Source organism: Cornus florida, unplaced genomic scaffold (genome assembly GCF_030987335.1).
Source record: "Cornus florida cultivar Cherokee Brave unplaced genomic scaffold, ASM3098733v1 CherokeeBrave_3.0.0_Hap2_Chr08, whole genome shotgun sequence".
NCBI lineage: Eukaryota > Viridiplantae > Streptophyta > Magnoliopsida > Cornales > Cornaceae > Cornus > Cornus florida.
Window position 1 is genome coordinate 54282695 of NW_026775578.1, and position 11885 is coordinate 54294579.

The following is an 11885-nucleotide window of genomic DNA, read 5'->3' on the forward strand; positions in this document are numbered from 1 at the left end:
GATTCTTATAGTGGTAATTGAATTTATACTTTATCCTCTTCAAACTCCAATTGCTTGATAAATTGCTATTAGTGGTTGAAGATAATTTATTGATATATATTATTTTAAAACATATTATCCGTGTTGTGTGTTATTTTTTTGACCTATTATGATTTATAATTATGTCTAATTACTTAAAATATGAATTTTAATATTTATTTATAATTAGTATTTATATCTTATGATTAAAAATAACTTAAATAAGAAATTACAACTCCTTAAAATTTATTATTTACTCTTAGAAATTTGTTTGTTGCTAATGAATGTGAAAAGGACAACGCATTTGATTTCATAAATATCTAAAATTTAAATTAGTCAGAACAAGTTACTAATTAATTATTTAATTACTCAAAACAATTGCTAACTAATTATTTGTAAAAAGGTTTTATTTATATATATATATATATATATATATATATATAATTTTGCATATGAAAAACTAATTAAAATTATAAATTAAATTTTGAGTTTCGAGCACCTGCTTTTTTCTAATAATATGATTCTGTAAAAATGTTAGTTGAGGAAGTTATCAATAATGATTTTGTTAAAATGTTAGTTGAAGATGTAATTATTATTATTTCATATATATATATATATATATATATATATATATGATTTTCTCCAATTTATTTATTTTTATTATAATATATCTATCCCTATAATACATTTTTTTTGAAAATAAAACCCTGACTAATCTCATAAATATATATATACATCTACGCAGCTTTATAAATCTCACTGTATTCTTCATCGTGGAAGTTATTATTGCAAACTTTTGTAAGTTCTTTAAACTATTCATATTATTTATTTTCTTCTTTTTTTATTTGTTTTATTTACTTATTCCATTTAAGATTATAATATTATTTTTTATTGTGTTTTTACTTATTTTGCCATTATTCAATCATGTATTTATATGCTTAAATAAATTCATATATAAACTTAGTATATTATTGACCAATTGTATCATGTTACATAAATAAAAATTCTTTTTATTTTAGTGAGTTTAATTTATCACTCCATGTTAATATTAAGACTTACAATGAAACACAATTACCGACAACGATACTGTGTGCAATTTCCTTAAATAGACTCTCGTTTTTCTATTTAAGGAAAGATTATATCTTTATATATAAAGGTAACAAAATAAACTCTCCACTTTTATACATCTACTCATATGGTTTGCATCCCCCAAGTGTGAAGTTTAAGATTATTTAAGGTAAGTTGTTTTGATGGTTTATATTCAATATATATATATATATATATTGATATTGTTTTTATGGGTTGGGACGGATTGTGACCTGAATTTGGTTGTGGCTCAATCAGATTTTAATATTGAAAGATTAGTTTTTTCAGATTTGTTAGTAACGAGTTTGATATGATGAATTACACCACTAACTTATTCATACTATAGTTAACCACCAATAAGTTTGTCTAAGTGTTTTTTTTTTTTTTTGTGAATTATTTAGTTTAAAATTATAAACCCCGTTTGAATTTTTGCCAATTATTTAAGTATCGTAGATATAATGTAAGTTATTGTGATTATTTGAGTATTGTAGATATAATGTAAGTTATTAAAATTATAAATCCCATTTGAATTTTTGCCAATTATTTGAGTATTGTAGATATAATATAAGTTTATGTGATTATTTAATATTCTTTGATTTGTTGACATTGCAGGAAATTAACGAATTCAATGGAGGAGTCAGATTGGGCATGGCTTCCCAAGCAGTTATTGGATATGATTCTGGACAATTTGGTTTCGCTTTCTGAATTTGTTCAATTTGGTGCGGTTTGCAAACCATGGCAGTCTGTGGCAATGGAGAACAAACTTAAATTCGTTCAAAATAAGTTGTCTAGACAAGTTCCATTTTTGATGGTGCCTACGGAAGATAATAGTGACGAAAGACGTAGTCTATATAGCATCACTGATAATAAGCTATATGATTTTCAGTTACGAGTACCTTACAAAAAGAGGCTTTCTGGTTCCTCGTATGGTTGGTTGTTTACTGTGGAAGAATCCTTAGGCGTAACTCTAATGAATCCGTTCTCTGGCGCTATCATTGAGCTTCCTCCAATTATGAACCTCTCAGAATTGGAACCTCATCCTAATCACATTAATGTTAGGCCTCTTGAGGTTGAGTTTGAAGTTACAAAGGCTATATTGTCAGCCGACCCTGCTTCGTCGCCTAATGACTATATTGTTGCCGCCATCTATGGTGATTGTTGTAACCTCGCATTTATTCGGGCAGGAGATAAAGCTTGGACTTACATAGATAAAAAGAGATTTAAGCCTCTCTATGATGTCATATATTATAAAGGCCAGATTTTTACAGTTGATAATAGTTATAGAGTCATAATAATTGACGTTAATAAAAGGGCGGGGGAGAGTAAGGCTCCACAAGTGGAGGTAATTGAACTCCGAACTAATGTGTATGGTGATCCGACATATCTTGTCGAATCATCTAGTGGGGATTTACTTTTTGTACAAAGGTCTTACGAAGTTGGAGACGATTCACAACATGCAACATCAGGGTTTGAGGTTTTCAAGTTGCACTTAGAGCAATTTGAGCAGGGTTCGCCTATGCAGCTTAAAGGAAAAAACTTGAAGAACTTGGGCGGAGACACTCTATTTTTGGGAGATAACCATTCAATTTGTGTTTCAGCTCCCAAATGGTCTGGATGCCAACCGAATTCCATATACTACACCGATGATAATATTGACATTCTATTCTATCCCCCATTGGGGCGCCGCGACATTGGTATCTTCAACATAGAGAATGGAAGCTTTGGGACGCATTACAACCTTGATCATTCACATAACCATATGCCACCTTCAATTTGGATTGTGCCAACTATGTTAGGAAAGTGACTACGAAAGTAATTTCTTGAGTATCCTTTTGGTCCGATCTATAGTTTCTTTTGTTTTTAATTTTTTTGTTTTTCATTGTTTTGTGCTGAAACAAATCTATTTTGTACACAAGTCTATTCTAAATTTATATCAAAATGTAAGATCGTGGTTCTGAGACTTCTAAATAAAAATATCATTCGTAGTTGGCTCTCATAATCTATTTATCATCGAATTATTTATTTATATTTTTTTTTCGGAAAGTAATTATTTATTTATATTGTTAACACAGAAGTACTTTGTCTTTTTTTTTTTTTTTTTTGTCTGTCAGCATCATCAATAATATTCCTTAAAATTAGGGGATAGAAACACTTGAAACAATGTCTTATATAATGAAGTATGAGTTAGAGGTTGATGACTGGTATGAAGTTACTTGTATTATATGCTACTCAAGTATTGTTCTCCGCCAATTTGATCCATAGCAAGTGATAAGAGTTGCCAAGAAAGGTAATTAAAGTGGCACATCCCACACATGACACATATATGTTGTTCCTTCACTATATCAAACAGTACTTGCTAGATTGCTACACCATTCACCAATGGAATCCCCACACAAAAATGAGATCCTAACAACCAACCTCCCCATCATGACTTCCGTATCATCTTTCTCATTTTTAATTATCAAATTAGATGGTTAGAGATGGTGCGATACATGTTCACTTACGAAATTAAAGATTATGAAATATAATTCAGTAATTAAAAAAAAATTATTATATATAATATGTTATATATATTATTTATCATTTTATATGAAATTGATGTAAAAAATTAATTAAAAATATTACTTACACAGTGGTTTACGATGTATAGCATTTCAATATTTAATTATATCATTTTTTTCTTTCAAATTATTATTATTTTATCTTAACTATTTTACTCCTATTAGTCAACCGTTTGTCCCATGCTTGGATCAAACTATTCATGCTGGTGTGGATATTTCAACCCGTAAACAAACAGTATCAAAAGCAATCCCAGCAAAAGTAGCATCATAATTCACAGCAATGAGGGGTTAAATACGCACCCCCACCCTTCCCTTCATCTCTCTCCTCAAACACACACAGTCGTCCATGGCGGGCCGATCGGTTAGAAGAGACTAAACAAACAATTGAACCCTAAGCCCCTTCCTTCCATGGCCTCTTCGTCGTCTTCTTCTCGTTTTAGTTACAAAAAGACTCTGTTCATTTCGATCGTTTTGATTATAAATATTGTCGTTATGTTGAGCAAATCGTCGAACATGTGGAGCATAGTTGGAATCAATGCCCATTCCAACAATCTTTACTCCATCGAAGTAGTCAACGAGTTCCCTCACGACCCCAAAGCCTTCACTCAGGTCCAATCTTCGTTTCAAATCTCGAATTTTATATGAATTTTGTTTATATTTAATGACTTCACTAAATAGAACTTCCGTGTTTGGATCAATCAAGAAACACTATTTTCCTTATATTTTTTATATTTATTTATTTTGGTTAAATTAAGCCTAAATTTGAAAATGCTTTTTTTGTTTTTGTTTTTGTTTGGGTATTGAAGTGTTTGGAGATTATATATCATCCTTAATCCGTAAATCTAAGCCATCGTACGTTGTTCAGACTTCAGAGAGTGTCTTTCTATTTAAGGAAAGATTAGAAAGACACTCTCTGAATTATTGATATTGTTTTTATGGGTTGGGACGGGATGTGACTTGAATTTGATTGTGGCTCAATCAGATTTTAATATTGAAAGACTAGTTTTTTCAGATTTGTTAGTAACGAGTTTGTTATGATGAAAGAGGCATTACACCACTAACTTATTCATACTATATCCTAAGTTTGTTAAGTTTTTGTTTGTTTTTTTGTTTTTGTTCTTGTGAATTATTTAGTTTAAAATTATAAATCTGTTTAAATTTTTGCCAATTATTTGAGTATTGTAGATAAAATGTAACTTATTGTGATTATTTGAGTATTGTAGATATAATGTAAGTTATTAAAATTATAAATCCCGTTTGATTTTTTGCCAATTATTTGAGTATTGTAGATATAATGTAAGTTATTGTGATTATTTAGATTCTTTGATTTGTTGACATTGCAGTTGTATTAGGAAAATTAATGTGTTCAATGGAGGAGTCAAATTGGGCATGGCTTTCAAAGAAGTTATTGGATATCATTCTGGACAAGTTGGTTTCGCTTTTTGAATTTGTTCGATTTGGTGCTGTTTGCAAACCATGGCAGTCTGTGGCAATGGAGAAAAAATTTAAATTCATTCAAAATAAGTTTTCCAGGCAAGTTTCATTCTTGATGGTGCCTTCGAAAGATAATAGTGACAAAAGACGTAGTCTATACAGCATCACTCATAATAAGCTATATGATTTTCAGTTAGGGGTACCTTACAAAAAGATGTTTTCTGGTTCCTCACATGGTTAGCTATTTACTATGCAAGAATCCTTCTAATGAATCCGTTCTCTAGCACTACCATTGAGCTTCCTCCAATTATGGACTGCACTGAATTAGAACGTCCTCGTCAAAACGTCAATGATAATGGTCTCTTATACGAAACTAAATCAACTCCTACTGAGGTTGAGTTTGAAGTTACAAAGGCTATATTGTCAGCTGACCCTGCTTTGTCTCCTAATGACTATATTGTTGCTGCCACCTACGGTGGTTGCAATAACTTGGCATTTATTTGGGCAAGCAACGAAGCTTGGACTTACATAGATAAAAAGAGATTTAAGCCCATCTTTGATGTCATATATTATAAAGGTCGGATTTTTGTAGTTGTTATTGGTAGAGTCCTAATGATTGATGTTAATAGAAGGGCTGGGGAGAGTAAGGCTCCACAAGTGGAGGTAATAGTACTGCAGAATATTTTGTATTCTGAACATTTGTATCTTGTCAAATCATCAAGTGGGGTTTTACTTCTTGTACAAACGTTTTTAAAGCTTGGAGACGATTCACATCATGCAACTTCAGGGTTTTAAGGTTTTCAAGTTGCTCTTCGAGCAATTTGAGCAGGGTTCACATATGCTGGTTGAAGTGAAGAATTTGGTCGGAGACACCCTGTTTTTGGGAGATAGCCATTCCATTTGTGTTTCAGCTTCCAAATGGCCCGGATGCCAACCGAATTCCATAAATTATACAGATGATTTTATTGACTTTCATTTCCATCCCTCAGGGCGCTGCGACATGGGTATCTTCAACATAGAGAACGGAAGATTTGGACCGCATTACATCCTTGATCCTTCACATAACCATATGCCGCCCTCAATTTGGATTGTCCCAACTGTGTTGGGAAATTCAGTATAGACTTAATTTGTTTCGGGTGTCTTTTGGTCAATCTAATTTATTTAGTTTTTTTTTTGTTTATCATTTTTATGTGGTGAAAAACTCTATTTTTATGCCACTCTCAAGTTTTTAAAACATATAATTGAATATTATTGTGGGTTTCTATCAATTTTTATGGTATTACAATTCATTTTTTCTTATAATAAAGTTATTATCTTTTCCCTTATAAGAATTGTCTTTTTCTTTAGAAGAAAGTTACTGTCTTTTTTTTCTGTTAGCATCATGAATCATATTCCTTAAAATGAGGGTTGGAAATAACATTGTATCATAATTCTTGATGATTAAAGAGTCCTTGTAATGCAATCCAAAGTGTTGTTTGTAGTCCTTCAGCCAAGAATTAAGACCACATTTTTTATATTTGATTTGCTAGGTTGCGCCAAGTAGTTTTGCTTGATTGTTAGGTACATGGTATAGCAATTTCCTGAGGCTGCCTGTTTATAATTAAGTTTGGTTAAATGTGGATTCCCTTTCATGTACTAAAGAATTGGATGACATTCATAAAGGAAGCCTATGTAGTTCTTTGAGTTTTATATTTTTTATTTTTAAAATTCCCTGGCATGTCTTGAATTTACTCTTGAGGGCTTGATCATATTAATGGATCTGAGTTTGGTTGAAAGTAAATCTATTGTTGATCAATGTTTAACTTATTATTGAGTGCTAGATTAATGAGTTGTCGTGTTCACTTGTGATGCCAAAACTGATCGGTAGTAGATAATTTGATTGATTCCCCTGGATAGGTTTTTAAAGCATGTTGCTTAGATATTCTTTATTAAAATGCTTTGCCAAATTTATATATAATATCTCTGTTTCCATTGCTTCGGGTTGCTGGTTGCTGGTTTTGATGATTGGATCTAATTTCATTGCAGAGGCCAAAACTGAACAACTTGAGTAATCACCTTCCAAACATATGTTTAATGGTTTTTGAGGCTGTAGCTCCAGTCATCAAATATTATTTTTATTTCTTACACATGTTTACTCTTTCTTTGAATTAGTCCCTCATCCCTTGTATGTCCTGGATCTGCTAGTAACTCTTTTCCAATAACTTTTTCGTGCATGAATGATGGTCTTGTGCATGTGTGGTTTCTAGATTGAGTGATTCTTGCAGTGAGAATTTTCATCCGGTGATGTGGATAATTGCTGTAACAGAAGAAATTTACATAGCTGCAATTATGTTTTTTTCTTTTGTCGGTACTATGAGCCTGACTTGTTCAATGAATTCGATGTTTTGCTTTCATTTGTTGTTCTCTTTGCAGGCAAGAATCTTTGCACTGAATTCATCATATATCCTCACTGCAAGTTAATGAGAAAATGATGGCGGATGTATAGCAACAGTCTAAATAAACAGCTGCAGAAGCCCCTTTATGCCAGCCTTTTTCCCTAAACTATGAACAAACAGAGTTAGAGAGACATTTTAAGAGATAATGTGACTGCCACTTAAACTATTTTATCAATTTTCCCCCAATTACCCAAAGTACTATTCTTGTACTACACCCCTCTCACTATGCACAAAGCTATTCAAACCCAAAAAGAACAATCATCTATCTCTTAGAATGTGTCTTTGACTCTATCTTCTCTCATAGATTACTTTTATTTCTCTCTTGCAATCATACTCTCTAGCTCTCTCTTCTCTCACTTCATATTTATACAGAGTTTTCATTGAAATACATAGTCCTGTAACTAGAAAATCAGTGTCAACTCTCTCTCTCTCTCTCTCTACATAGAAGCATATTATACATATATAAATATATGTGTGTATTAGAGCTGAATGATTTATCAGCATGTACTGAACTCTGTTTTTCTCTTAAAAATATATTTGCCATACCTGTGCTGTTAGGGTTAAAATTAATCAATGCATGTAGTTGATTATGAAGCATAAGCAGCTATTGGAGCTCAAATGGGAATCTAAAGCATCTATTGAAGCTGAATTATGTTCGATTGGGGCTCAGCTATTGAAGTAATCAATCAATGCATGTGTTTGATTTGGGCCAAATGATTTCCTGCGGGCAATAAGGTTAGAAATTTTGCTTTCCTGCACATGATTTTCTATTTCTCTGTTTGGTTGTTTTGAAATGAAATGGAAATTGTGCTAGATCATGTTTATGGTTTTTGAACACTTCATTTGAAGAGTTGAAAGACAGAGATTGAGCATGGTTTTTGTATAAATTCTTTACATTTGAGAAGTTGGAAGAGAAAGATTGAGGAAAAAAATGATTGATCTGGTTTTCCTTTATGTTTATCGTACTTTACAGTGTCATACAGACAACACATATTTCATTTAATGTATGTAGTATAGGTTGGATGGCAAAGTTCTTCAAACAAGTGCAACATTTATCATTCAATTTTTATAGTTTTAGTGTGAATATGGTTATATTAGTAGTTACCAATCTCAGTAATTTATATCATCATATACGACTTTAAGAGTTGAAAGAGAGAGATGAGGGGGAAACAATTATTGATCTGGATTTCCTTTATGTGTATTGTAATTTACACTATCATGCAGACATATTTCATTTAATGTATGTAGTATAAACAAATGCAACATTTATTTCAACATACATGACTTTACGACACGTGTTTTGATGCTTTGGAATAATGCCAAGGACTTTCAGAAGTTATTTCAAGGGTGAAGATAATAGACATTTTGTTAGGATATAATTTAATAATAGTTCGAAGCATACACCAAGGAAGGTTAGTGGCCTGCAGATCATAACCATTGGTTTGGCATGGTTTCTAAATCCTGTTTTGTTGCACATATTTGGCAGAATTTTCCAGTTTTGCATCTAATAAAAGAATAATTAGAACTTGTTAAGTTGCCTTAAAAGGTGTCATGTGGACTAACGCAGACTATTTTCGGATTTAGTTTAGTAATGACCACCTTTTTATCTGTTTCAGCTACCAGGGAAATGCCTCTCCATATGATTCTTATTGCAGCTTATAAACACCCTGATGTGAACTCAGCTTATAACAATGTAATCTGATCAGTTGTGTTTCACAAAGTAAGTGTTCTTACCTGATGTTGATTTTTGAAAGCACCGATTCGATTGTTAGTGATAAATCTTAATAACTGATATTCTGCTTTTTTTATTTATACTTTTCTTATCTTCTAGAAATTGGTTAAGTGATTCTTATTTTGGTGTAAACTTGATGCAGACACTCAGAAAATGCAACAATTATGTTTATTTCGGTGAATAAATTTTGTTCTCTCTTGGACTATAAGCAACTCTCCATTTATTGGATTTTGCAATTGCATGTTGGCATGAGTTTTAGCCTTTTACTACCAATGGAAAAAATCATTATGAGTATGCTTAACACTATTACGGACTCCACTAATTTGAGCTTTATGTGGTCATGGTAATTTCAGAACTTTTCCTTTATTGGTAAATTAGATAAAAGAAGGAAAAAAGTTGAGTACTCGTGACCATTCAAATTTAAGTATATAGGTTCTTCCTCCCTGTAATTTAGCTGATGAGGCCTAAACTAAAATTTCGAAATGCAAAAAACTTATAAGCTCAAATAGTGAAATGGTCATTTGTTATAACATTTCTTTGAATTTTAGTGAGTTCATGGATTTGTTTAATGCTTCAAAAACAACCGAGTCCTTTCCTCACTCTTCAGAAGGTGTTCTAGTCTTTTGAGCTGAAAATAGAAAAGAAGATTTGATCTTATCCCCTATTTTAAGCTCCAATCTTTGTGCTTAACTTAGTATCTCAAAATTCTTATAGTTGGCATTTTTAAGCCCCAACTAGTGTTTTTTTAGGGTTGAGAATAAGAAGGCTACTTGAAGGAGACAAATCATCTCTTGATTTTTTTTTTTATTTTTTTTTATTTATAATTTTAATTTTTTATTGAGTGGCATGCATTACTGGGTCTCTTTATCGTTTGGCAAATGAAAGACCTTTCTGCTATATAACACTATTGATCTTGTGACTCTTTAGTAGTTTAGAGTTAAGACGTTTAGTAGCTTTGTTGGGCATGTTTTTGACCTACAATATCTATGGAAAACAAAGGAAGAAAAAAATCAATTGATATATAGAAATTAAAAAAGAAAGATGTGATTATAGAAACAAAAAAACATATGTTTTTCCATGCTAGAATGCTATTCACTTGTGTATTGTTCGAATTTAAATCTTGGAGCCTTTTAAGCCCGAATTTTCTGTTCAAATGTCATTTTGCTCCAATAATTGTGCAGGAAGACCGAAAATTGAATGGAAAAAAAAAATTAATAATAAAAAAATAAGAGACACTAAAATATAATTTCATTACCATATCCCAACCCAATTGCTTCTCAGACCCTTGCAAGTTTAACTTTATGTACTAGTGCTATTTTCTTGGTGACCAAACAAAGCAATGGAAAGTTAATCACTCAATTGCATAATAAGAAGTGAACTTCATAAATGCTATCAAATACCAGTATCACACAACACACCATGTTGGTATCTAATCAAATTGACCAATCAGGAGCCCATTATAGGGTAATTTGGGCCCTGGCCTATTCCGTATTGTGGGCCGGACTGTTTTAGAAGGCTTCGGTGGCCCAATAAGCTTTGTAGTGGTGGCCCAGTGGCTGGCCTTAAAGGGCTAGGCCAGACTTGTTTAAGTAGGCTTTGGCGGCCCAGGGACCGACCTAAATGGACTGGACCAGACAGCTTGCAGCAGGCTTCAGCAGTTGTAAAATATACATCTTAAGAGAGGATCTTCTTGTTAATTTTTTAAAATAGCAAGTCTTGAACATAAAAAGATACATGGGTTAATATATATATATGTATATATGACAAAATGATTGGGAAGAATAATAATCCAATAAAAAATGACTCTTAACTATTAGAATCCAGAAATTAACAAATCAAACAATTTAAAACCAACACAAATCAGGTCCAGAAATTAACAAATCAAACAATTTAAAACCAACACAAATCAGGTCCAAAACATACTGAAGTAAAAATACTCCATTTCATCACATGTCATTCAACAATACAAACCACGAACTACAACACAAATTAGTAATTCAATGGATGATTAATAGAGTGGGATTTTTTTGCGACAAATGGAAATAGATTAGGTGGTTTAAGTGTCAAAATGAGAGTTTAAAGGAGTTTCTTAAGAAAGAGAAGAAAATTCAGGCCTTTTTATATTGAACCTGTTATCCTTGCAATTCTTTTCACTGATATATACTAAGTTCTTTTAGACTATAATTTTATTCACGCCCATATATTTTAATGAGTGTGTAGATAGAGAATCAGATAAATATATATATATATATATATATATATATATATATAGTTCCTTTTGTGTCTTTGTCAACTGGAAAACTGGCTTGAGAGCATATAAACAATACAAGAAAATTAATTCAAGGCATTCTCTGAAGAACCCATCAATAATTAAATAGGCCTTTTCTTTTCCACTCAACAAAATTTAAAAAATATAATATAAAGAGGAAGCTTAGTTGTACAACAGAGTTAAACAAAGAACAAGCAACTCATTCAGCTTAAATAAGCAGTAAATCACATACCAGCTAACAAGCAGGTGAATATGGTGAGAAGCAGAGCAATGAGCCAATGAGTCCTTGTTGTTGCCTGATCTTTGGCCAAACACCTTTAAAATGTCCAAAGTTTGTATTCTAAAAGTCT

At 31.8% G+C, this 11885-nt stretch overlaps 2 protein-coding genes across 2 annotated transcripts; both read left to right on the forward strand.

Moving 5' to 3' along the window:
• Nucleotides 1-1732: 1732 nt before the first annotated feature.
• Nucleotides 1733-2908, forward strand: LOC132270282 (F-box protein At2g17036-like). Its single transcript, XM_059771469.1, has one exon. The coding sequence runs from the start codon at nucleotides 1733-1735 to the stop codon at nucleotides 2906-2908; it is 1176 nt and encodes a 391-aa protein (XP_059627452.1).
• A 2126-nt stretch (nucleotides 2909-5034) lies between these two features.
• On the forward strand, nucleotides 5035-6219 carry LOC132270283 (probable F-box protein At1g44080). The gene is made up of 3 exons (XM_059771470.1): nucleotides 5035-5198; nucleotides 5297-5762; nucleotides 5887-6219. The coding sequence occupies exons 1-3, from the start codon at nucleotides 5035-5037 to the stop codon at nucleotides 6217-6219; spliced, it is 963 nt and encodes a 320-aa protein (XP_059627453.1).
• Nucleotides 6220-11885: the final 5666 nt, after the last annotated feature.

Bases quoted from the DNA above. Each gene is read 5' to 3' on its own strand.
- LOC132270282 (XM_059771469.1), top strand. From the start codon at position 1,733: ATGGAGGAGTCAGATTGGGCATGGCTTCCCAAGCAGTTATTGGATATG.
- LOC132270283 (XM_059771470.1), top strand. From the start codon at position 5,035: ATGGAGGAGTCAAATTGGGCATGGCTTTCAAAGAAGTTATTGGATATC. The intron at 5,199-5,296 runs GCAAGTTTCATT...ATTTTCAGTTAG, and splicing joins ATTCAAAATAAGTTTTCCAG to GGGTACCTTACAAAAAGATG. The intron at 5,763-5,886 runs GTAATAGTACTG...ATGCAACTTCAG, and splicing joins GTAAGGCTCCACAAGTGGAG to GGTTTTAAGGTTTTCAAGTT.